General features: G+C 50.7%; 2 protein-coding genes across 3 annotated transcripts; one reads left to right on the plus strand and one right to left on the minus strand.

Annotated features, from left to right (window-relative positions):
* The first annotated feature begins 260 nt into the window (after window positions 1-260).
* On the plus strand, window positions 261-6,622 carry LOC113479901 (sestrin-3-like). 2 transcript variants are annotated; one of them, XM_026848289.1, is made up of 8 exons: window positions 261-2,899; window positions 3,103-3,285; window positions 3,406-3,642; window positions 3,727-3,838; window positions 4,085-4,188; window positions 4,629-4,819; window positions 5,142-5,286; window positions 5,820-6,622. In XM_026848289.1, the coding sequence occupies exons 1-8, from the start codon at window positions 2,705-2,707 to the stop codon at window positions 5,907-5,909; spliced, it is 1,257 nt and encodes a 418-aa protein (XP_026704090.1). In that variant the 5' UTR covers window positions 261-2,704; the 3' UTR covers window positions 5,910-6,622. The 2 variants fall into 2 exon arrangements, with proteins under 2 accessions (XP_026704090.1, XP_026704089.1); XM_026848288.1 differs by having other exon boundaries at window positions 264-2,899; window positions 4,085-4,203.
* A 4,865-nt stretch (window positions 6,623-11,487) lies between these two features.
* On the minus strand, window positions 11,488-23,385 carry FOXO4 (forkhead box O4). The gene is made up of 2 exons (XM_026848590.1): window positions 22,148-23,385; window positions 11,488-16,769 (listed from the first exon to the last, which is right to left on the minus strand). The coding sequence occupies exon 1, from the start codon at window positions 23,306-23,308 to the stop codon at window positions 22,166-22,168; it is 1,143 nt and encodes a 380-aa protein (XP_026704391.1). The 5' UTR covers window positions 23,309-23,385; the 3' UTR covers window positions 11,488-16,769; window positions 22,148-22,165.
* Between the last annotated feature and the right edge of the window lie 389 nt (window positions 23,386-23,774).

A 23,774-nucleotide genomic window follows, 5' to 3' on the forward strand; every position in this document is an offset into this window, starting at 1 on the left:
CCCGGTTACCGGCCGCCAGCACCGGGCCCGGCACCGCCGTGGGGACCCCTCCCGCGGACACTAGCACTTCTACCGTCCCCTCGAGAACCGGGGTGGGGGGTCGGGCGAGAGGTGCCCGCCGCTGTCGCGTCCCCAGCGAGCATCACAGGCGGAGCCACCGGTACCGGCGGAGCCGCGGTCTCCCCTCTCGGAGGGATGGAGCCCCGGGGGGGTGGTGGTGGGAGGGGGCTCACACTGCGGAGTCTTTCCCGGCCGGGTGTGGCGGGGGCGAGGTGAGGCTCCCCGGTCCCTCTCCCGTGGCTCCCGGAGCTGCCCGGGCTTGCTCTCGGTGGCAAGGCGCAGGACCGGCTGGGCTCCTCCATCCTCCTGCCTGCTTTACATGCAAACTGCTGCCCGGCGATTGGCGGGCCGGGCAGCACCGGGACGTCGTTTCCCCGGCAGCACCAGCCCGGGCAGGGAGGGGGGTGAGATTGGTGGTGGGTACGGGGGTCGGGCTGCCCGCTGGGATTCAGGGAGCTTGGACACACTAAAGCCCCCGCCGCAGGGGAGGGGGGCGATGCTCCCGCTGCCCAGGGCTGCGAGTGGCTGTAGGGGAGGAGGAGAGTTATGGCCGGGGAGGGCGAGGAAGGTGGCACTGGGGACAATGCGAGAGGTTGGGGAAGCAAGGCCAGGGTGATGTGGCTGGTGGTGCTGGTGGGAGAGACCCTGGTCTGAGCCGGTGCTGCGGGGAGCAGGCAGGAGAGCCTGCCAGGGGAAGGGGGTTGAGGTGGGGGGCTGCCCTGCAACCTTCCATCTTTCTCCCCTCCCAAGCCATGTCTGCCTGGTGCCTTGGTCTATCGCCACCTGAACTTGCTGAGCGAGGAAAGCTGGTGGCCCCGGAGGCAGAGCCCTGGGCTGGTCCCACGGCTCCTTGCTGGGGCCCGCCTCCACCCAGGAGGGAGCCCAAGGGCTCCCAGCTCCTCCACCTCTGCCCACCAGAAGAAGACCGGTGGCTGTAGCCTCATGGGTGTCCTCAGGGCAGCTCATTTCCATGAGCAGAGGGACTTTGTGGGGGACTTTTTCAGGTTACTTCTGGTTTATATCTTCTCCCATGGGACAGAGCAGCCAGTGTTCTTCATCCCTCCCCATTTTAATTTGGGGTTTGGGTGGGTTTTTTGGACCTCTTTGGACAAAAGCTAAGAGGAATCTCCAAATGGTATCAAGTACATCTCTTGACAACTCAGTGATGGTGTGTTTGTCAGAAGTGCAGGACGGTAGAAAATAACCAGAGCTGCTTCCTGCGCTGCCTCTGCGGGTGCGCCTGCTTGGCGCTGCTGCATGGCTCAGCCCAGCTCTGCCTCCTCCTCACCCCGGGGTGCTCTGCTTTGTGCCCTATGGCTTTTCCGTCCCCATCAGTGCTGCTCCAACCTTCTGGGTCACCTTATGGCGGCACGCCGAGCTACTGCAGAAATTAATGCCTGCTGTAGCTCTCTGATTGGCAAGATAGCTGCTGGCAAGCCATAGGGGTTCCTGGTCGGGGCTCCGAGGGCTGTGTGTGTGTCCTGGTCAGCAGTGTCAACTCGGGCTCGTGGTGGAGCAGGGACTGGTTTGCAGATGTGCTCCTGGTTTACTGCCATGCCACTGTGGTCACCAGCCTTTGGGTGAGAGGAAGGTGATGGCAGTATCAGCAGGGCCAGTTACTTCCAGGGGAGATTTTGGTTCCAGCCTCAGAGGGGAGGTACACCCTCTACATCTGAGGGTGCTCCTTGGGCTCCCATGCACAAGTGGGAGCTGTGACTTTCTGTGTGACAAGGGTTAGTACCTGCTGTGCCCGTACCTTGGTGCAGGTGGGCTGCGGGTGCAGACCCCACTGTCAGGTGGGAGGTGTGGCAACGGGGCCATGGGGATGCAGCAGCTGCCCAGGTGTGTTTTGCACATTCCCACCCTCTGCTCCCACCAACCTCTCAGGAGGGACAGGGGTAGTGTGGCTCGGGGTTGTGCTTGGCTGGGGCACTGGTTCAGGGCTGGGGCAGGCACTGCTGGGAATGTATGGACCCCCCTTGCCAAGTTGTCAGTCTGTGTTTTCACGAGTGGGCACAGCCGGCACCAGCTGTGCCACACACCTGTGTGCTCCAGGACCTGCTCCCATGCTGTCTCCTTGGGCAGCACATGGGGAGACCTCTGAGTTCCTTCGTGTGCTCCCGACTGCATGGTGGCTGCCAGGACATCTCTTGCCCCTTGGCTTGTTGGGGCAGGAGCCCAAGAGCAGCTCAGCTCTCCCCCCACTCCCAGTGCTGGGTGGGAGGGCTCGGTGGTAGCAGTGCAGTGGCCTGGCAGTAAGGATGATGGGCTGCTCTGTTCTGGGAGGTATTTCATCTGTCACGTTTCTCAGGCTCCAGCTTTGCATCTAAGGCTGCAAGGAAACATCACTCCTAGTTTGCCCTTTGCTTCCACTCACCAGGCAATGCCCTTCCAGGCAGAGACCAGCCTGTGTTTCTTGCAGGCTGTCCTGAAAGCAGTGATCCTGCCGAGCAGTGCTCTGCCCACCTCCCCAGCCTGAGCCCTCTGCGGTGGCTTCTGACCCAATGGTGTCCATCTGGGAGCACCAAGCTGGGAGAGGGAGTCCCTTCCCCTCGCAGAGCCCAGGCTTGGCTGGTGTGGGCTGCTGCAGCAGGGACTGCTTCAGGGACAGCTCAGCAGAGTGCATTCCCCACAGGTAGTGAAGATGTCCAGCAGTGACCCTGAGCGTCCCCAGTTCCTCTTCGTGAAAGTGCTGGCAAGCCGGGGGCGGCTGGAGGCGGTGACCCAGCAGATGGGCTACCACCCGCAGTACCTTGACAGCTTCCTCAAGACGCAGCATTACCTGATGCACATGGATGGCCCGCTGCCCTTCGACTGCCGGCACTACATCGCCATCATGGTGAGCCCCACTGGGAGCTGCCAGAGGGGACGGGGGCCTCTGCTCAGCCCCGCTCAGCTCCCCGCTCTCCCTCCACCAGACAGCCTGTGCCACAGGCTTCTCTGCAGAGGCCAGAACCATGATGTCCTGGAGGTTGGGCAAGAGGTGGGCGTGAGGTCCCCAGGCCAGTGTGGTGTGGGGATGCTGACATGCTGCTCTTGCAGGCAGCTGCTCGGCACCAGTGCCGGTACCTGGTGAACCTGCACGTGCTGCAGTTCCTGCGGGCAGGGGGTGATCCCCAGTGGCTGCGCGGCCTTGACTTCATCCCCCCCAAACTCCGCAACCTCAATGAGATCAACAAGATCCTGGCACACCGGCCATGGCTCATCACCAAGGAACACATTGAGGTATTAGGGGGGGCTATCAGCCAGGGACGGGGCAGCAGTGGGGACAGCAGCATCCCCAGGGGGTGCCGGCACCCTGCTCGCCTGTCTGTGTCACATTGCTGGTCTGTCCATGTCTTGCAGAAGCTGCTGAAAATCAGCGAGTGGAGCTGGTCACTGGCGGAGCTGGTGCATGCCGTCGTCCTCCTGGTGCACTGCCACGCGCTCGCCAGCTTTGTCTTTGGCTGTGGCTGTGAGCAGGACGAAGGGCTGGGGGGCCGAGGCTCGCTGAAGGCCTCATCACCTGGGAACCAGTGCTTCTGCGAAGCCACTGCCGGCAACGGCTGCAGCCAGGAGCTGCTGCGCATCAACCGCAAGAGGGTGAGCCCCTGAGGGTGGGTTCACAGGGGAATGAGGGGCACAGCCAGGACCGCTGCCCTCACCCCTGCGCCTGTGTCTGTGCAGTCCCTGGACTCCTGCATGGAGCTGGATTCCCTCCGTGAACGCATGCAGAGGATCCACGTGGAGACCGAGGGCAGGGAGGAGACGAGGCTGCTGCAGCAGGACCGAGAGGAAGGTGAGGGGCAGGGAGCGGAGGTGGGTGTGCAGCATGGGAGTCCATATGGCATACCTGGGTGCTGCTCCCCCATATCTATATGTCTGTTTTCTGTGAGGGGCTCCTGGGATGCTGGTGGTGGGTGAAGAAGGCAGTGGCACTTCCCAAATAGGTGCAGCAAGGCCTGGCTTTTGACACCTGCTACGGCTGGGAACAGGGCAGCTGAGCATCGCTCTGACCCATCTGTGGGGTGCTCTCCTCTCACAGATACTGACGGGGAAGTCACCGGTGCCACCAACCTTGCATGCTACATGCAGGACCCTGACTTTGGATACCAGGACTTTGCCCGGCGTGATGAGGATCAGACGCAGGTATTCAGAGTCCAGGTGAGGTTCCTGCTCTCTTGGCAGGCAGCAGCCCAGGCTGCCGCCTCTCCTCTCCACTCCTGGTGGGGAGCAGACGGTCATGAGGGTGCCTGTGCAGCTTGGATCTGGCACGACTGCTTTTGCAAAATGCCTGAGCGGGGGAGCTCAGGTCTGAGAGGGGACCTGCCCCACTAGGGTTGGGGAGAGGGAGGTGACCAGTGACTTCTGTTTCCAAGGGCTGCTGACATTTTTTCACATCACCCTCATGGAGGCAAGGGTCGAAATCATTCAAAAGCTGCCTAATGATGGATGTTGTGGTTTGTGGCAGAGCCATCCCCAGAATAAACCTATTGAATTCTGCATTCTGAGGTCTCCAGCCCTTCTTCCTGGGAACATGCCCTGGGCTCCTTTTTGCAGTTGTGAAAGCCTCTTGCTGTGCTCAACAGGATTACTCCTGGGAAGACCATGGCTTCTCACTGGTCAACCGGCTCTACTCTGACATTGGGCATCTCCTGGATGAGAAGTTTCGGATGGTGGATGGTCTGCAAAGCAGTGCCATGGCCAAGCGACAGGGTTGTGAACCCTCCGTCTTTAAGCGAGGCATCTGGAACTACATCCACTGCATGTTTGGCATTAGGTAGGGAAACCAACCTCAGGGTCCAGGGGAGAAAATGGAGCTGGCCCAGGTGGGAGGAGGGTAGGGCACTCAGGCTGTCTTGCAGATGGGCTTGGAAAAGAGACAGAGGTGAATCACCTGCCTGGATGTTGGGCCACTCAGAGAAGAGTTGCTCAGCTGCTGTGGCCAGGGCAGGGCACTTCAGGGATGGGGCTTCAGTGCCTGGTGGCCACTGCTGTGTGTCCCTCTGCCCTGTGGTTGGGCCATGCCCCAGGCAGACCATGAGTGAGGTGCTCTGCAGGGACACGGTGCTGGCTGTGACTCTCCCCTGTGCTCCCCACAGGTACGATGATTACGACTATGCAGAAGTGAATCAGCTCCTGGAGCGAATGCTCAAAGTTTACATTAAAACTGTAACCTGCTACCCAGAGAAGACAAACCCAGAAATGTTTGACAGGTTCTGGAAGCAGTTCAAGCACAGTGAAAAGGTGGGACAGCTGGCCCCTGGCTCTGACTGGTTGTGGTGGGGCCGGGAGAGTGCAGGCTGGGGAGCTTCAGGGGGTGTATGGGAAACCTTTGAGGCACCAAACCAGTCTGAGGAAGCTTGGGGGGAAATGGAAACTGGCTGGGTGGCAAGGGGCTGCCCACAGTGTGATGGGCACAGAGGCTACTAGCAGCGTGGGGATTTCCAAGGCCATTACCCCATCAGTGAGTGCCTCCCGGTGAGCCCTCGGTCCAGCCGTAACTCGCAGGAGTGGCTGCTGTGAGAGGCAGGGACTGTGCTGGTGCCAGCCCGGCATTCTGGTGCCAAGTGTGTTGGGGACTCCCCAGCATGTGGCTCTGGGAGGCAACCACAACCTGCAGGACTGGGAGGAGGCAAAAAGGGCAGCTGCCTGTGCTGGAAAAATTGGTGGCATTTTTGTCCCCATGACAAAAGACTCCCTAGCTCAGGTGGGTGCTTGCTTGCAGTGCTGCCCACAGCACACTGTGGCTGCCTGAACCTCTCTTGCTTCCCCCTTAGGTCCACGTGAACCTGCTCATCCTGGAAGCCCGAATGCAGGCAGAGCTGCTGTACGCGTTGCAGGCCATCACGCAGTACATGATCTCCTAGATGGTGGGGAGCTGCGCTACGGCAGGGCCGGGCAGCATCCTTTCTTCCTGGACTCATGCGTGACCCATCATGCTGGGACAGATGGCGCGGGATTACTCAATTTAGTTTACTTGACTGCCTTGTTCCTTTTTCTTTTTTTTTTTTTTTTCTTTTCCCCCTGTGGGGCTCACTGAACAGCCCCATTACGTGCAATTACCAAACTGTGAGGCAAGTCCGTGCTGCTGAGATGTTGGTGTGATGCTGGAGACTTGAACCTGTCCAAGGAGGACTGCCAAAGACGCAGGGGGAGAGGGAGATGGGAGGGGACTGGAGCTGGTTTAGAGGGATGCTCCTCGCCCAGGTCCTGCAGGAGCCTCGGCTGCTGCAGGGAGGGCAGAGGGGAGCTACAGCAGCTGCTCTGCTTGCCAGCCATCCTTCAGCACCTGGCCTTGTTGGGGTGATGCATCTTGCTTGGAAACAGCATGGGCAGCTTGCGGATGCATTGCACTGTCCTGAGTTGTATGATCAAGCAGAGATGTGTGCTGGCTCTGAGCAAGGGCCCTTTCCCAGCCCAGGACTGGAAGGGTATGTGCTTGCTGCCTGTGTGTCCTGCCCTTTAGGTCTATGTGCCAAACCCCTCTGGGACGGACAAGCGATGACCCAGGTGAACTCCAAACTGTGAAGCTCTTGCTGGCAGGGTGCTCTAGTGCTCTGCCTTCTCTTGACAGCAGGGTGAGAAGATTTCTGACAGCATTCAGGCTCTGGAGGTTTCTGCAGGGGACTTTGAGCAGTCCTCAAGGAGCTTGCCACAAAGCCCCTTCTCTGCAGAAAGGCAGGAGGAACAAGGGAGGCTTCCTGAGTTAACGTGGCTTGTAACGTGGCTTGTATCTTCTTACCATCATGAAAGGGTTGAAGTCCTGTGCCCAGTCACTTGCTGCTTAGCAAGATGGTAGAGGAACCTGCAGTCAGCACAGGTGAGCTACAGGATGCTTTGCCTTGAACCTGGGCTGGGGGACTCCCTGGGCTCCCTGCAGCCGGTATACTAGCCTTGCCCTCTGCACAGGAGCACTACCACTCCTCCACCCCATCCCAGGGCTGCTTCCTGCCCAGGCTGCAGTCCCTGGCTGGGGAGGTACGAGGGATCCAGTACAGGTTCCAGAGAGCAGCCACAGAAGGGGAATGAGTCCACCTGTGATAAGTGGGAGCCTGAAGCAAGGGCAGCTGTCAAGTCAGCCCAGTGCACGCTGCTTCAGTCGACCTGTTTACTGCGTAAATGTACAGGGAGAAAACCTTGTGTATGGAAGCTACAGAAAAAGCCTATTTTTGCTATAAATATATTATGTTTGACATGGATGCGTGCTTTATTTCTCTTAGCTGTTGAGACAGGGATCCAAACTACCACAGTTGCTCTGAGGGCAGGGCAGCAGTGCCTGGCTGGCTGCAGCCCCAGATGGCTCCAGCTCCAGGAAACCCAAGTTCCCAACCACAGTGGGGTCCTGCACTGACAGCTCTGGTCCAGGGCTAGTAACTGGTCACTGAGGCTGGACCCATCCTATTCAGCTCAGCTGTGTCCTCTTCCCATGCTCACAGGAGCAATTCCCACAGTGGTGTATGTTCAACAGGAAAAGAGGGAAGGTTTTCAAGCAGCTGTGGTGCTCCAGCAAGGAAGAGGGTGCTGGAGGAAGGAGCTGGCTTCTCCCCTGCCAGGTACCTGGCATGGCTGGGCAAGGTGTGGGTGCTGCTTCTGCAGCTGAGGAAGAAGCATTTTGCTCACACTCACAAGCAGGTGCTCAGTAAGCAAGGCCAGAAACTAGGCCCTGCTCTTCCCCCCACCATGCTACAGCTGCCCTCCCTGCAGCATGGGCTGGAAGAACCTGTGCTGGGGCTGGGCCAGCTTGTAATGGGCCAAGCTGATGCCCAGACAGTAAGAGGCCAGGACAACTGGTGCTGGGCAGTACTGGTGCCAGGACTGGTGCTAGGACAGCTGCCACCAGGATTGGCTTGACCATACTGGGACAGGCACTGCTGTGCCATCATTTAGCCCCAGCAAGGGCTGGGCACAGATAGGGGCAGGAGAGTGTGCTGCTCCCTGTCAGGCGTTGCAGTGTTTAACCATAGCAGCCTGACTGCCTGCCAGGTCTTTTACCAGCCTTTCCCCTGCCCCTGAGAAAGCAGCTCTGTCCCCTGAAGGGCCGGGATGAGCCACAGCAGCCAGTTCTGCACCAGCTCACCGCTCCTGCAGCAAGCAGCGCATCCGCAGCTCCACGCAGCCCGGGGCTGGCTCCCAGCATGCTGTCACCGGCACCATCCTCACCCCCCACCATCACCCCACGTTGCTGGAGAGAGAGAAGGGAGAAGGCAGTGACATCACGGCCCTGGCTGGGGGTAAAGGGCTGCCCATGCTCAGGAGATGCAAAGCAGGTTCCCTCTTGCCCCCCATCTCTCTCCGTGGTGCACAAAGAGCTGCCTTGCAGGGGCTGGGGCAGCTCCCGCTTGCAGAACAAGCACCAGTCACAGCAGCAAGATGAAGGGTTCCATGGGCTGTCAACCCTGACCAGAAACCAGCACAGCTGCTGGCAAGGCCAGGAGAGACTGCCAGCCTCCCTGACATGAAGAAAACATTCCCACATGATCTCAGAACTAGAAAGCAAAAGATGAAGCAGCCACCTACTCCCATCCCTGCAGAGCCAGTGAAGTTCCTATCATGTACCAAGTAGGTCTTACAGCAAAGAACTTAAGAATGGGGGACTGTGTCACTGGAGTAAGCTGTAAGGATCTTGTCGACCAGACACTTCAAGGTAGTTCTATACCCACACCAGCAACTACAGCTTAGCTTTTGAAACATGAGATGGTCCTTTATCTTATCAACCCCCACTGCTCCTCTCCTGTGCCTGGCCAGGCTATAAAGCTGTTGCACTCACTCAGGCCCAGGCTCTGAGACTTTCTGGGAAGGGCAGTGCAAGCACTACACCACTCAAGGTAAGCAGATGACTAAGCCACATGGCACACCACAAGTCCAACAACTTCAATGCTTGGGACCCTGCACCAGTGCCCCCTGCACCCTTCATCTGCTTGGACTAGGAAATTCCTATTACTCTGTGGCTGGAAGGAGGAGAGCTGCCAGAGCCTGGCACACCTCTCCTCTACAGGAACCCTCCAGGATGCCCAGTACACTCACGTGGGAGCCAGGCCACCGTGACCTTACCTGGAATTACTGAGGGGAGGATGCAGGCACACGTCCAAGGCAGTCACTGAGTTTCTTGGAACAGCCTGTAGCAGAACGGCATGCTGGCATGCACAGCAAGGACTGCTTTTATAAGAGCCAAGCCATACCCAAGCTGTGTGGTGGGAGGAATGGTGTGTCCTAGCCTGCAGAGAACAGCAAACCACACTGCAGCAATGGTTACTGTCACAGCTCCTACAACCCACCCATTAAAAGCCAGGCCTATGGCTTCTGGTCTTACCACAGCAGTGCAGGGGAAAAAAATAGTACATGGGGGCTGGGGACAAACTGTCCTGCTAGGACAGCTCTAGAGCAGGCAGCATGCACCCCACCATCTCCCCATTCCCAGATGGCCTCCCCCATGCACCAGCTACTTCACCACAAAAGTCATGTGAAATAGGGCAACAGACTTCAGACTTCAGCACTGTTTCACACATGGTCCCATCACTGGTAGCACAGGATGAGTTCATCAACCAGCAAGCATCTGGGGCAAAGCAGGTCTCTGGCCAGGAACTAAGCTGAGCAGGAAAGCTGGTGAAGTTTTTGCACTGTCTTCAGGTACTGCTGCTCTGCAGGCAGCCACTCCATAGGCCAAAATGCTTATGGTGACAACTTAGGAGAGCTACAATGTCTCCAAGACTGCAGTAAAGGGTGACCTATTGCAAACAAGGTGCACTGAACCCACAGAGCTGTTAGGACAGAACACAGCACGGCTGTGACACACAGCAGGACTCCTGGTGACTACTGCAGATGGTGTCACCCACATCAAAAGTGACCCCGAGACCAGGCATCCAGGTCCCGGACTGGCATCTATTCTGTGCTTTGCTCTCCTTGGCAATGCTTAAGTGTTGGCTTAACATGCCAATGCTCAAATTGGCATACAAAGTGTTAACAGCTACTGGGGGGAATGCATGGTCCCATTCTGTGTCAAGTTTTGAATATATCTACTCTGATCCAATCAACAACTGCAAAATCCACCCTCAGCATTTTGTTTCTCCAACAGCACCTATCATTATGTGCTTTTAGGAAGCTCTAAGAAGTGCCTAAGGAACAGAAGAGGGACAGACAATTCCTCTAAGGATCTTCTCCTAATCCCCCATTTTCAGAGACTGGCTTAAATCTTGAAGCAGGAGCCTTAAGATCACTTACAGAGTTATTTGCATTAACTGCTGTAACACTCATTTTTCAGTGGTATTCTTTATCAGATATTATTGAATATTGAGTATCCATGGCTTTGACTGCAAGTTTTCTGGCCGTACACATACTGTGCAATTTCCTGAATGAAGATTTTTCCACAGCAGTTTTAAAAGCATTCCCAACTTAATCTCCACATGTCTAACCAGGCCAGTGGAATCCATGCTCTACACTCCTTCCCCCGTTTTCTCTGGTATCTTACCTGCCTCAACTCCAATGAGCATGACCATGGCTCTGAATCAGTTCCATCTTCTGTAAGACCACTGTGGTGCACAAAGCACCCCCAGGGCAGAGGGGGACAGCGCATTCTCCAGCCTCATCCCAGCTGCAAGAAGGCAGACCTGCTGGAACGTCATGCTGTTTTGACTTGAGAACTCCACCACGTTGTTCCTTGCAAGCTGCTTTGCTGGCTCAGACTGTATCTTCATTCATACTTGCCTTATGTCAAAGGAGGACCCCTTAAGGTACCTAGCTGAAACTTCCCCAGCCTAGAGAGGCTTCTTACCCACTTACCCACCTCTGAGCAGTCCCAAGGAATGATCAGCTCCTGGCTTCCACTGATATTCATGTCCCCTTGGATGGGCATCTCCAAGCCAGTATTTTCTAGTATCAAAAATGCTCCCCAGCTATAGTAACTTTCCTTCTTCTGATGGAGGATTTGGGGTATGCAAACAAAGATAAAAGCTCACATACATGCTTATCTGTCCTAATTGTCAGCATCTGCTTGTGAATGGGATGGCTGAAAAGACAGTAGCAGCAAATCCATCTCTATTCCTAGAGATAACTGGTACAGTTGCTGACACTCAGATGTTTGAATGTAGCTATAAAAAAAATAAGAGTAATCTTCTGCACTCAGGTCTAGAAGGGCAAAGAATGAAGGGGCTATGATGACTCCAGACTAGTCCTGCAGAGGTTAAAACTCTCCAGGTCAGTTCCAGGGCTTGGTAACCCCATGGGTCCCCAGGCGCTGTCAGCTGTAACAAGGGGCCCTACACCCTGCAGAGCATGCTGGAGCCTTTGTGGGCTGTCACACCACAACTCTTCCACCCATGGCCAGCTAAGGGGCATTTCACCAAGGAGTTGTCCTAACAGGTGAGAAGGGTAGAGGAAAGAAGCCAAGAGCAAGGAAAAAAATAACTGGTCCTCACCCGGGAAACAGAACAAACCGCATGAGACAGAGCAGAGGATTACAGGTTTTTATTTGTCAAACATTCCCCCCTAGTCTAGCACATTCTACAGTCTTGCTAGCACAGATGGTAACAAAGAGCCTGTAATGGTTCAGAAGTTACACTGCTACAGAGAGCAAACAAAAGCAGAGATTTATTATGTAAAAAAATTTATTGTGAGAAATGGGTGAAAGAGTGCAGAGGGGATGGGGTGGAAACTATGTCAGCTAGTGATGCCTGCCCTGTGTGCAGCAGACGTCTGTGCTAGCAATGCAGAAACCTTTCCTGTGATCGCACCAGATGAAGACTCCACTGTGCTGGAAGCATCATTTCACAGAACCATCCCCCTTGCCTTATGAAGAAGGTTCCTTTCAGGTGAAGTGACCCATCTCCTACATAGCCAAACCTCTCAAGGCACCTTGGGGAGCACCACAGGGTAGCACCACACCGAGCACCACGGAACCAGCTGCAAACATCCAGTTCTACCACACACCATAATGCTGCCTTAGCCAGAGAACCATAAATGCAACACCCTCAGCTCTTTAACCTTCAGCTTCTGCTGCCTCTTGTCCCTGCTTTATACCACAATATAGATGCAATTTTGATTACATCAGAGATTGTTCTCCATCAACTATGGACACACTGGGGTGTGGGGAGAGACATAAAGGCTACTGGAGAGGATCCCTTTCTTGGAGGGTGAGCAACTGTGGTGATGGGTTACCACATGCTGCCAAGCTTTCACATGGACAGACCTTTCAGGCTTCAGGAATCACCTCCTTCTCGCTTTCCCCCACATTAATTAGAACATGGTTTTCATTAGACATGCAACTGAGGCAAACCCTAAGCTATCCTTGTTCACGCTCATGTCCCAAAGTTGATTTGTTGTGGTTTTTTTGATAATGGATCCAAACTTAAACATTATTTTGGTGACAATCCAGGACACCACTCCCAAGGTACTCCTAACCATGGTACCAGACACAGGTTTCTCATTCCTGGAGCAAGGCTAGCCCTGAAGCATTTGAGTGTGGCTATAAATAAGCAAATAAGTAAGAAAATTAACAAATGATGATCTACATAAAAGCTTTCTAGGCATTTCCTTTGGAAAAGCTGATTAGTGCTACTTGCTTCTAGTATGAGCCTTGTTTATGAATACACCAGGGCTCTGGAATGCTCCCACTGCTTTCATCCCTCTCACTTACCAGGATGATTTGACTGCTTTTTTTAAAGCAGCACAGGGTAGTGGATGACATGTTTTAGACACACCAACAAGGAAAATTAAGGGCTCCAACAAGCTTTCAATATTCCCAAACTCTCACAGGAAGCTGGGAGTATAGTGCTTAAGGTATAAAGAAGGCTCAAGCAATTTGCTAAACCCAGGTGTAAATAAAAGCAACGTCCACCTCCTACTAGGCTCCACAGGCCTAGTTACCCAAATCCTTCGTGGCCCAGAGCTGCATGATGGCTTTACGCTGTGAAAGATGGCATTTGATCTTCTGGAGATGAAGAAACTTGTTACCCGAGCTCAGTGAGGACAAGGAAAATGCACACAGCGCAATGTAAGGCTTCATGCCAGGAGTCCCCTGCCCGCTCCCCTCAGGCACTTATCCAGGAGCATCACTCCCCATGTCATTGGACCCCTCCCTCCCCACCCAGCTCACAACTGTTGTCAAAATCCCAGCCCAATCCTTCATTAGGGCAAAAAATAGTCCACAAGTACAGGGCCTGTGCCGCTAATGCAGAACAAAGATCCACCAAGACACTATCCTGAATCCAGCAGCAAACACTTTGGGCAAGAATACAAAAAACTGGACAAGTACTGAGCAGCCCCCTGTCAGCAAGCAGCAGTTTAGGAACTTTAAAGTTTCCTACGTCCTATGAGAAAATATTCCAGGCTAGAAAAGTTCAAGGTTTATGAAAAGGAAGTTATTTGAGAAGGGGCTGGAAAAGTCCCAAATTCTCTGCATCTCTGCCCTCTGTGCCTATGATCCAAGGTATCCTGCTACACATACAAATGAGAAGCTAAGCTGCTTGCCTGAGCCTGCAACATTACATTCATGGTTTATTGAGCACACCCAGAGCACTGTTCGTCTTCCAAACACCATCCTCAGCACTAGTGTGCTCTCAGGCTTCTTCAACCACTGTCAGCTCCTGTTGTGTTGAGGAGACAGAGAGCACCTGCACAGACTGCTGCAAGACAGAGATGTCACTGTCAGCAACTGGTACAGCAGGACTCCAGCCAGAGGTGCTCCTGTCTCCAGCACAGGCAATTCCCCAGGGGTCTGGCCTGGGAATATGGAGGTGGGGGAATACAGGCGCTCCATTCCTTAATAAAAGGATGAGGTCTCTTATGAACTCACACTGTAGGGCACCAACATGATGACCCTTGGTGTACCTGGGCTGCAGCTCCTTCAGCTGGAACAGGCTGAGGATGTGCAGTAGCTGAGAGCATGTCCTATGTCCCCAGGGTCTTTGCAGCCAGAGGTCAGGCCAGGTCCCCAGTGCTGTCACACCTAGGGGACACCTTGGAACAGCCTTCCCCACAGACCAACCCACCCAGAAACAACTCACCTTGGATTACAGTTCTGAAACACTGGTTACTAATATTGTCCTTCCTAATGCTGAGCTCCCTTTTCATGAGAAATGAGCTAGAGATTCACACATAACACGGCCACAAATACCGGTGTCTTGTCCTTTGATACATGGCTGCAAAGCACATGCAGCATCAACTTGCTCTGGAGATCACAGGATTCATTTCTCCTCAGGGCCCAAGCTGACGAGGTGGCATATTATGTGACCAATAACACAAATCCCACCAGATCTATTAGTTGCAGCCCAGAATGGCTGATTCTTATGTGAGGCACATGCCATCAGGTGTTTGTGGAAAGGGTATCTATCCATTTGTGTATCAAACTAACTGCAGTGAGAATGTGCATCCATGACTCAAGTCTGCAAGATCTGGGATCCCAGTTTAGGATCTGCCTTTTTGTTTATTACAATGAGGTGTGGCCAGACATGCAGATTGTGGGTAAATTTGAAACATATCACTGAGGTCTGCCATGAAGGCAGCCTTCAAAGCAAAGATTATCAAACTATTCAAAGGCTCTGATGGCAGAGCATGCTAAAGATAAGACTGTTGAAGACTCCTTGTTGCAAGTAACTAGAAAAACCACTCCTGTTCCAATCTCCACTCAAATGAAAATGAAATGAAACCCATGAAAACAGAGCAGACAAGGTGATAGAACAGTATGGCTCATTGCACCGCACGATGCAAACCTGAACAGAAGCCACCACCATCTTCAGAAAGATTGGAGGCTTTCTGCCAGACCAAGCCTACTGGGACACCATGAAAGCACCACATCTCCCACAGATCCTGCCACTGCAAACACCAAAAAGGTGACAAGAACATGTCAGCTAATGCTTTGAACTAACCACTTGACTCCTAGCTTTTGTCCTGCAAGAACAAAGAGACAGGGCAAGATCCCAGGCACATCTCCAAGGGTGTGCCTACTGGCTTCAAGTTCCCCAGCAGTAGCAAAACTTCAGCAATAAAATAAAAACCTTCGAAAACCAAAAAAATAAGCTACCAAATACAACTGATTGTGCCCCCCATAAGGGCTACCCAGAGTGTCAGCAGATCTAGCATGCTCCAGTCCACACCATCTTCTTAGCAGACTAGGGAATCTGTTCTATGTATCAGCTGCAGTCCAGCTACTTAAGGGATTAGCTGAGAATGAGCGCGCTGTTAATGATTAGCATTCCCTAACATCGTGCTTTTGGCTCGGTGGGAGTGCCCAGTCAAGGAGAGAGACTGAGTAGCTGTGGCGGAGTGCCATGCCATGCAGGCGCCTTCTGCCTGTTCTGGGGAGAGCAGCCATTCCCCAGTTACACTGTGGTGCCCTTCCCACTTTTCTAATGACATTTTCAGCTTTTTTGCCCAAAATGCCTTAGGGCTGTCCCCTCCCATACTGTAGTGTTATCTGGTATCAAGGGGACAGATGCAGCAAATGTGGGTGGGGTTTTTTTTAATCCAATAATCTCATTTTCAATTAAAATATATAATATATATTTAAAAATGTTTAGAAAAGCTTCTATGTAATTTGCAGCTACTTTTACATATAGATTACAATAATGTACAATTCCTCCCCAAGGTGGTTTGAAACCATGGGGACCTGCCAATTCTTTCCCCTCAATCATATACATTATCAAACATCAAATGCATTTGTTCCTAATACAGCTCTGAAAAAGAAGTCTGTCACTGGTACCTTCTCAGAGGGAGAGATGCCTAATACGCCTAATGGGGACACACTTAACATTGGCTTCATATTCACTGTAGAAAGTTCCCAGATTTGTAAAAAAATATTTCATCTATAGAAAATGCCCTTCTGAAAAGCAACCAGGGCTCTGTTAAGGCCACACCCAGGCTTTCCATTTCTCTGCTGTAGCAAGACAGATCAGAAACAAACCCTAAATGATGTTTTTATGTCCCAGAAAGAGCTATTAGCACCTGTGCTTATTTTACAGCAGCCTGGTGTATCGGGAAAGTGCTGAGAACAGCATAGGGACTTCGCGAAACATGCTTCTGATTCAATGGGGCTCAGTTGGCACAGTGAAAAACTCGATGTCCTCCTGTTCCACTCAGGTGGACAAGAGGAAGCCTTCTACACCATGATCACCACCCTCCTGCAGAACGACGATGGGTACTCCAGCGACAGGCACACTGAAACCAACCCCTGAAACAGCGCACCCTTTTCCCACAAGGCTTCCACCAACAAACTCCTTCCAATCCCTCTGCGAGTCTGTGGGATACCAAGTGCACATCTGGTGGCTTAATCAAAACATCCAACTACTTCGTCCCAGAGGGCAAGCCAAGTGAGAGCACAGCCAGCCCTCTGCCAGTCTTGAGGCACCGGGAGACTTTCTGCCATAGCAGATAGAGGATAGCCATTGAGATTCCTCCAGCAAACCCAACTCTTCACATGGGAAAATGCTATTGCCTGGCACAGAGTCTTCCGGCTGAGGTTTTTACCCAGGCTCCTCTTTGGACATGTACAGTCCAGGGTTTCTCCAAATGGTCCAAGGCAGGGTCAGGTTTGTAGGAAGAGCTGTGGCACATAACAGGATTATTATTTTTAAACTCTTCCTGTTGCAGCCAGATGCAGGTTGTCCCTTCTTCCCAGGTGGGCAGCCCCTTCTGCCCAAGGTGTGGTGTGCAGGGAAACCGAATCCAACGTGCTTCATCTTTTCTCTGCCAGGGGTGATAAGTGAAGTCAGAACCCAATGTTCAAAACCTGAAGGACACTAGGAAGAAGAAAAATAGAGTGAATGTTAGGTCTCAGCTTCAGTGGACATTCTGGACACATGGATAAGGAGTTAATTACTATCATTCAGCCCCTGCTGCTCAAAGGATGCCAACTTCCAGCAAGGAACAATCACAGGTCACCAGATACCTTGATCAATGGAGAGTCAAGTGGAGGATGCAACTGCTCAGCTCCAAGATTCAGAGTATGATTGAGACAAAGACAAAAGTGCAAAGGTCAGAAGTAAGCACTCCTCCTGTAAGCTGACAGCACCACAGCTCTGCAAGATAAGGAGGTTTTTAAAGAAGGACTTGGCTAACACCAGAGGCATTGCAGGAAAGCAGCAAGGAAGAGGAAAACTACTCTTCACCTTAAGCAACCACAGATATTAATTGGTAAAGACTAAGAAAAGGGATTTTTAGAGACCATATACTAAAAGCGTTTATGTTCACCCACTTAAAGAAGTCCTGTATCTACCTACAAATAATTAAACATTTCTTAGGTATCCAATTCCCCCACAAGTCTAAAGATCCCTTCTCAGGTGGTCTGCCTCACCTCAACAAAACTGCCACAACTCATTCAAACAAGCCTTGGAATAGGTCTAAGCAGACTGAAGACACTGACATAAAACCTTCACCATAGGTCTACGATCCACTTCGGGAAGCAGAAATGTAGGTCATCCCATCAGCTACATTCAGTAACATTGAACATGAAATAAACTTGTGGAAAGGGAAAGAAGCTACAAGATGGAATCAGCCCTGAACAAGAAAAGACAGTAACTTAAAACAGATGCCAAATTAACAGACTACTTAGGGAAACTGCAAGTTGATGGGGATTTTATTTATTCATTAATGTTCTGGCAGATAGAAAAATAGTGCTTGGACCAAAGGGAATCAGAGCACAGCAGGAAAACCATGAGTCCAACCCAGCTGGGCAAGGGATAGAGTCCTCCAGGCTATGAAGCTATAGGGAGTCTAACTGAAGAACTAAAGATCATTAGCTAATGTCCACCAGAAGAGTGGATGCACTTTATATTCAATGAGGCACAAACTGTACCACTGTACAAAAGAGGCAATTCTAGTCCCAGGTATTCCTCCTACTGGCTTGCAGAAATACATAAGAGGTAGATGAGCAAGCCCAAAGTCCCTGAGCTGCTCAGGGACAGCCAGGGAGACACCCACACTTCCCACAACCAGAATGGAGGACACTTGCATTAAGTGCTGAAGGCAAGAGTGGTTGCCCATGATTGAGCACCTGCATGCCATGGTCTAATTCCAGCTGTGGCTACCCTTTTTCCATGACCTTGTTCACTAAGGCTCCCCTAAATCACTCTGTGCAGCTTGCACACCCAGTGCCTTAACTAGTCAATGCAGGTTTACAACTACAAGAGCCACAGCTACAACAGCAGTAGAAATTGTAGAATTTATAGTTTTTCCTAGTCAAGGAAAGTATTCAAACACTGGCTTACTTTCTCTACATAATGCTAGGTTTGTGGGGTTTGCATTGCTGCTGGGCAGAGCCAAAGTTTCAATGTTTGATCTCTATCTCCAAGCAAAGAGACACAGAGTTCAAACAGACTCCTGGTGAAACTGTGGACAAGCTCTTTAGCTTGCAAGTAGGGGATAAAGTAATGTCAGCTTTGAGCACCATGAGTAACATCAACTATCTGGTGACTTCCCAAGTACTTATTCCTAAAGATCTTCTCTTGCCCACAAACAGAAATATTTCTCCAGCTCCAGTTTCACTCTGGTTGTTCAAATCAGATGGCATCTATTGATGAACAGTTTATGCTTGGCATTACACCCATAACTGACCCAGAAGGCTACAGGTTAAACCCACTGTAACTAATCAGGACAGTTTTAGGTTAGTGAACACAGAGTAACTTTTGCCAGTGTGAATTTAACATGAAAAAAACACAGTCATTGAAAGGATATGAAAGGAAAATAGTTTGTCACACTGGAACAATATATAGCGGCATCCATGCTTTCCCTGAACAGTGATTTCCAAACAGGGACCCTAGTAACACACTGCAGTAACAGATTCAGATAAGGGAGAGATGACACAATCTTGACCTCCTCACAGACACTGATCTTTGCAGCTCACTTGGTTTAGGAACTTGTAGATTTGGGAAAACATTCTGCCTTCTTTTTTTAAGGTCCTTCCTGGCCTCCAGGAACACTCCAATTTCCCTCTACATGCACCTTGTTCTCCCTTTCTTAGAACTCTGACCTACCTCTGTCTTCACAGCATTTTACACAGTACTTGCTCTCCTTTGGGGAAAAAGCTCTCCTTCATCCCACTCCATGGATTCCAGGGTACAGGCAAAACTGAAACGCTTTGCAAAGCTCAGAAAAAGCAAACATAATCTAAGGACAGAATAAAAGGCTTGAAACAAAGCACACTGAACAGGGCATCACTTCTTCAGGTGCAGTACTGCTGCCAGAATTGTTCACTGGGAGGCATGCAGGAACTACGCTTTCTGCTGAAACACAATACTGGTTCAGAACTTGTTCCAGATCTCTCCTTTCTTAGTGAGCATGTGTCCAGCATATTTCCCACAAAGTATCACTTCAACTCCACACATGGAACAAAACAAATCCAGGATTTTCAACATCATATAGCTCCTCTGTTTTGATTAAGCAATTCACATGCTAAGTATGGAATAATAATATGGAGCAAGAACATAACCATGCTGTTAACAGCTCATGTTCTCCCTCTTAAGCATTATAGCCACATCCTCACCAGTACTAGAATCTACTCTTTGATAAACATTCCCTCAGTTTCTCTGCTTTACACTCTTAAAATAATCTATGCCTGGTATTCTGTAGACAGCAGTCTTGTCTATCCAGCCCAAGTAATTAATGCACTCAGGATTGCAGGACAGCTTGCATATGTTTTAAAAATACTCCTGTGAAAAACATTTCACCCCTGCTAAGTAATGTATTCCCCACATATGATGCCCTGCCCTAGCATGGTATGAAAAAAACCCCACCCCAATACAAAAGCTCAGAACAATATCCAGTGGAAACACCACTCAGAAGGCCACAGCCTCTGTCACCAACTTGCAAACAGTCCAAACACAGATGAAGGATGCTAACGTTTTGTCAAATTTGTCTTTGAAATCAAAACTGAGTTTCCATATTCCACCTAAAGTTAGGATATTCAAGTTAAGACAGCCACTCAGTAATTCAGCAAGAACACAGTTAAATGTACAAGACTACAAAAAGCCCTATAACAAAACAGAAAAGTTTGCTTGATCCTCCCTCTCTCTACAGTAAAGAGATTTGTTACATACAGACAGAAGACTGTTACTAATAAATGCAATCCTAAGCAGTGTGATGGGACTTGGAATAAGAGTTAAATTATGTTTAAAAAGACAATATAGAGTGGTGTATCAGTATATGCACAGGGTTTAAGGTACCACCAGCTCACATGACAGTATTTCACTTTATCTAGACCCAAGACAGTTGTCTAGAATGGCTGTACTGGGGCAGAGCAGAAAAGTATTTAACTTAATATCTGGTCTCCAGCATGAACAGCAGCAAAAATCACCAGAAAATTTAGGTTGAAATGGGCCTCCAGAGGCTACCTAGTCTAAACCACCTTCAGGTTACTCAGATCCCTAGGAAAGAGCATTAAGGTGAAGTACATGATAACTTCACTTGGTCTCCATCATTCTGAAGTCCAAGGGCTTCCCACAACTGAAGCAGTATCTGCAATTTGCCCTTACTTCTGCCTGCTCAGCTGGCCAGTATTAGAGGCTGAATTTGTGTCATGGTTTAAGCTCAGCAGGCAATGAAACACCACACAGTCGCTTGCTCACTTCCTCCCAGAAGGATGGGGGAGAGAATGAGAAGGGTAAAAGTGAGAAAACTCGTGGGTTGAGATAAAGACAGTTTAATAAGTAAAGCAAAAGCTGTGCATGCAAGCAAAGCAAAACATGGAATTCATTCCCCACTTGCCATCGGCAAGCAGGTGCTCAGCCATCTCCAGGAAAGCCGGGTTCCATCACATGTAATGGTTACTTGGGAAGACAAACACCATCGCTCCCAACGTCCCCCCACTTCCTCCTCCTTCCCCCAGCCTTATACACTGAGCATGACACCACATGGTCTGGGATGTCCCTTGGGTCAGTTGGGATCAGCTGTCCCAGCTGTGTCCCCTCCCAACTTCTTGTGCACCCCCAGACTACTTGCTGGTGGGGTGGGGTGAGAGGCAGAAAAGGCCTTGACACTGTGCAAGCACTGCTCAGCAATAACTAAAACATCCCTGTTATCAACACTGTTTTCAGCACAAATCCAAAACATAGCCACATACCAGCTACTGTGAAGAAAACTATCCCAGACAAAACCAGCACAATTTGCAATATTAACAAATACAGGATCTACCTTCTAAACAGGAAATATCCTTAGAAAGGCTTCCACTTTCCACTCAATATCCAGCCTATGCTCCAGTCCATAAAAGAAACTGTCCATTTTCTATTAGCTAACTGAGCTCCAAGTACGAAGTATGCCTGCATCTCCATCCCTCTAATTCAACTGCCTCGGTGGTTAAAGAGCTTCAAATCAGGGTGTCACACCCTCACAGAATAAAATATTTTTAACTCTTGTTCTCATATACACTGACCAAACTGATTGTAGAAATTTTTGTGCAAATAAGAAAGATCACTGAAGAGGCAGCTTTGTTGTGCATGGAATAGCATTAACATATCCCTTCTCCTTCCACCTCCATTCACACTGCATACTCCTATTTCCCACTCCAATAATGGGTATATAAGCAATTCAGTACTTAATGCTGATGAACCAGCTTACCAGACTTTACAGACACTGTCCCAGATAAGGGAAGGGCAGAAGGTCTGATAACTGATAGTGATTGTGTCCTGCTAAACACAGGGCAAAGCAGGCAGTCATGACAGACAAGCTTTGCAACTAACACTATAGAAAATCTTGCAAGAATAATAACCTGGATAGAAACATAGCATGTGCTTGGCTCAGTTCAACTGTTCTGTACATACAGGATCATGTCTTTATTTATGGAATCAGCATATGCTCTTGTGTCACTTCAGAGCTATAGGCATTGCATGGAAGAGACCGACATCCTCTAACAGTCATCTTTGGTAATGAGGGACAACAGGAGTTTCATTCAGGTTGCTGCTCTACTCCATAAAGGAGTTTATTACCTGCTAAGTTAAATCTACCTACCTTTACACAGCTTTTTCTCCTTCTAAAAGGTACTGTGGCTCTCCCAGCAGATTTCACTTAAGGAGCACCTGTGTTTCCAAAGATGTATCTTTAACTGCTGCAGAGTTAGGCACAGAAACCATCCCAGACAGGGCTGTTCCCACTAACGAGCTGTAGCATTCTACATAATTACACCTACCTTTTTGTGCTCCTGAAGTTAGCTTGGTACCCAGGTGTGGTTGGAGGCCTGTGAGGTGCTGGGATAGCTGGGAGTAGACAGAATGGGTTCAAAATTAAAGTCCAGTCCTTCTCCATCCATGAGTTCACTGTTGATTATGTAATCCATATCACATTCAAGGTTCTCCATGTACATGTCAATGTCCAGATCAGTGGGCAGCCTGTCCTGGTTAAATCCCAAGGGAGCAGGGCTAGCAGAAGAAAGCAGTAGTGGACTGCTCAGCTGGACTGACTGGGCAGTTGTGGCAGAAACTGGAGCCTTCAAACTGGAGATGCTGGCAGTGTTTTGAGGTGATGTTACTATGGGAAGTGTTGATGGCAAAACACTGGCACCGACTGATTCTGCCTGCTGCTCTGTAGGCTTTCCTCGTGGATTGCCTGAGCTCATCTTACTCTGGGTGGCTTGTCCACCTAGAAGCAGAAGAGTTCGGCTGCTCATCCTGTTACCAGTCTGCGGGAGAACTGGATCCACCTGAGTCATCATAACATCCCTTGGAGGAGGTGAGCTGGGTGTCAGAAGTGCTTCCAAGGTCTGAGGGGCAGAGAAATGGCTGACAGAACTTTGCAGTGAGATATCAACAGGGTTAAAGAGGGAATTGCCAAAAGTAGTGGTCTGACCAGCTGCATTCGGGCTCCGCAAGGAAAAGCTGGAATCTCTCTGGATCTGACCACTCGAGGCAGACTGCTGGGTAGATAACACAGATGAGCTGGGAGACATCAAATTTAACCCATCAATGAGCTCAAGCTCTTCAGTCACGGTTGGTGGAACATTGCTGGATGCACTGGAGTACACTAGAGAAGGAAGCAGCTCTTCATCGTGGAGGTCATCCTGCTCCGTCAGGATAGGAGAAAGCCTGGCACTAATGGTGCTTGCATTGGAACTGGTTCGAGGCCGGAAGGTGTTCCACACATCAGAGTCCTCATTGCTTCTTGAGGACGGGCTCCCAGGCCACTTAGGGAATTGGGAGCCAGGACTGTCAGCAGTGGATTCTGGAGCAGACTGGAGAGGAGGCTTCTTTTTGGATGCTTTACCTCTGACTTTTGCAAGTTTACTGCTGTTGTCCATGGAGGCAGCTCTTCTTCTTGGTGCTTTTCCACTTTTACCACCCTCTGGATTGAGCATCCACCAAGAGCTCTTCCCTGTGGCTTCATTATGGACTTTAATAAACTTGCTGTGCAGGGACAGGTTATGTCTAATAGAATTCTGAAAAAAAATTAGAAGATATGAGGACTGGAGAGTTGGCATACCTCCCACCTAGAAACCTCTCAAGCATAAACGCATTTAGACAGTATCCAGAAAATGAAGTTATAACAAAGACCTCCCCATAAAAACCTGCTATTTCTGCTTGAACATGCTTGACAGTACTAGCAAGCCATGCCATGTCTCACTGCAGCACCAAGTGTGAAACTACCATGATGACTAGCAGCTTCCAACTAGCAAAATATTAACACAAAAGAACTTTTCAAGACAATACAGAATCCATAAAAACTAAGCATACCACAGAACAAGTAAGCAAATTCCCAAATACTGCCTGCAACAACATGAGCCTAACTGAATTTGAGCTAACGCTGCTCTCACCCTCTGCCAA

The sequence above is a fragment of the Athene cunicularia genome, assembly GCF_003259725.1.
Source record: "Athene cunicularia isolate RWA chromosome 4 unlocalized genomic scaffold, athCun1 chr4_part3, whole genome shotgun sequence".
Taxonomy (NCBI): domain Eukaryota; kingdom Metazoa; phylum Chordata; class Aves; order Strigiformes; family Strigidae; genus Athene; species Athene cunicularia.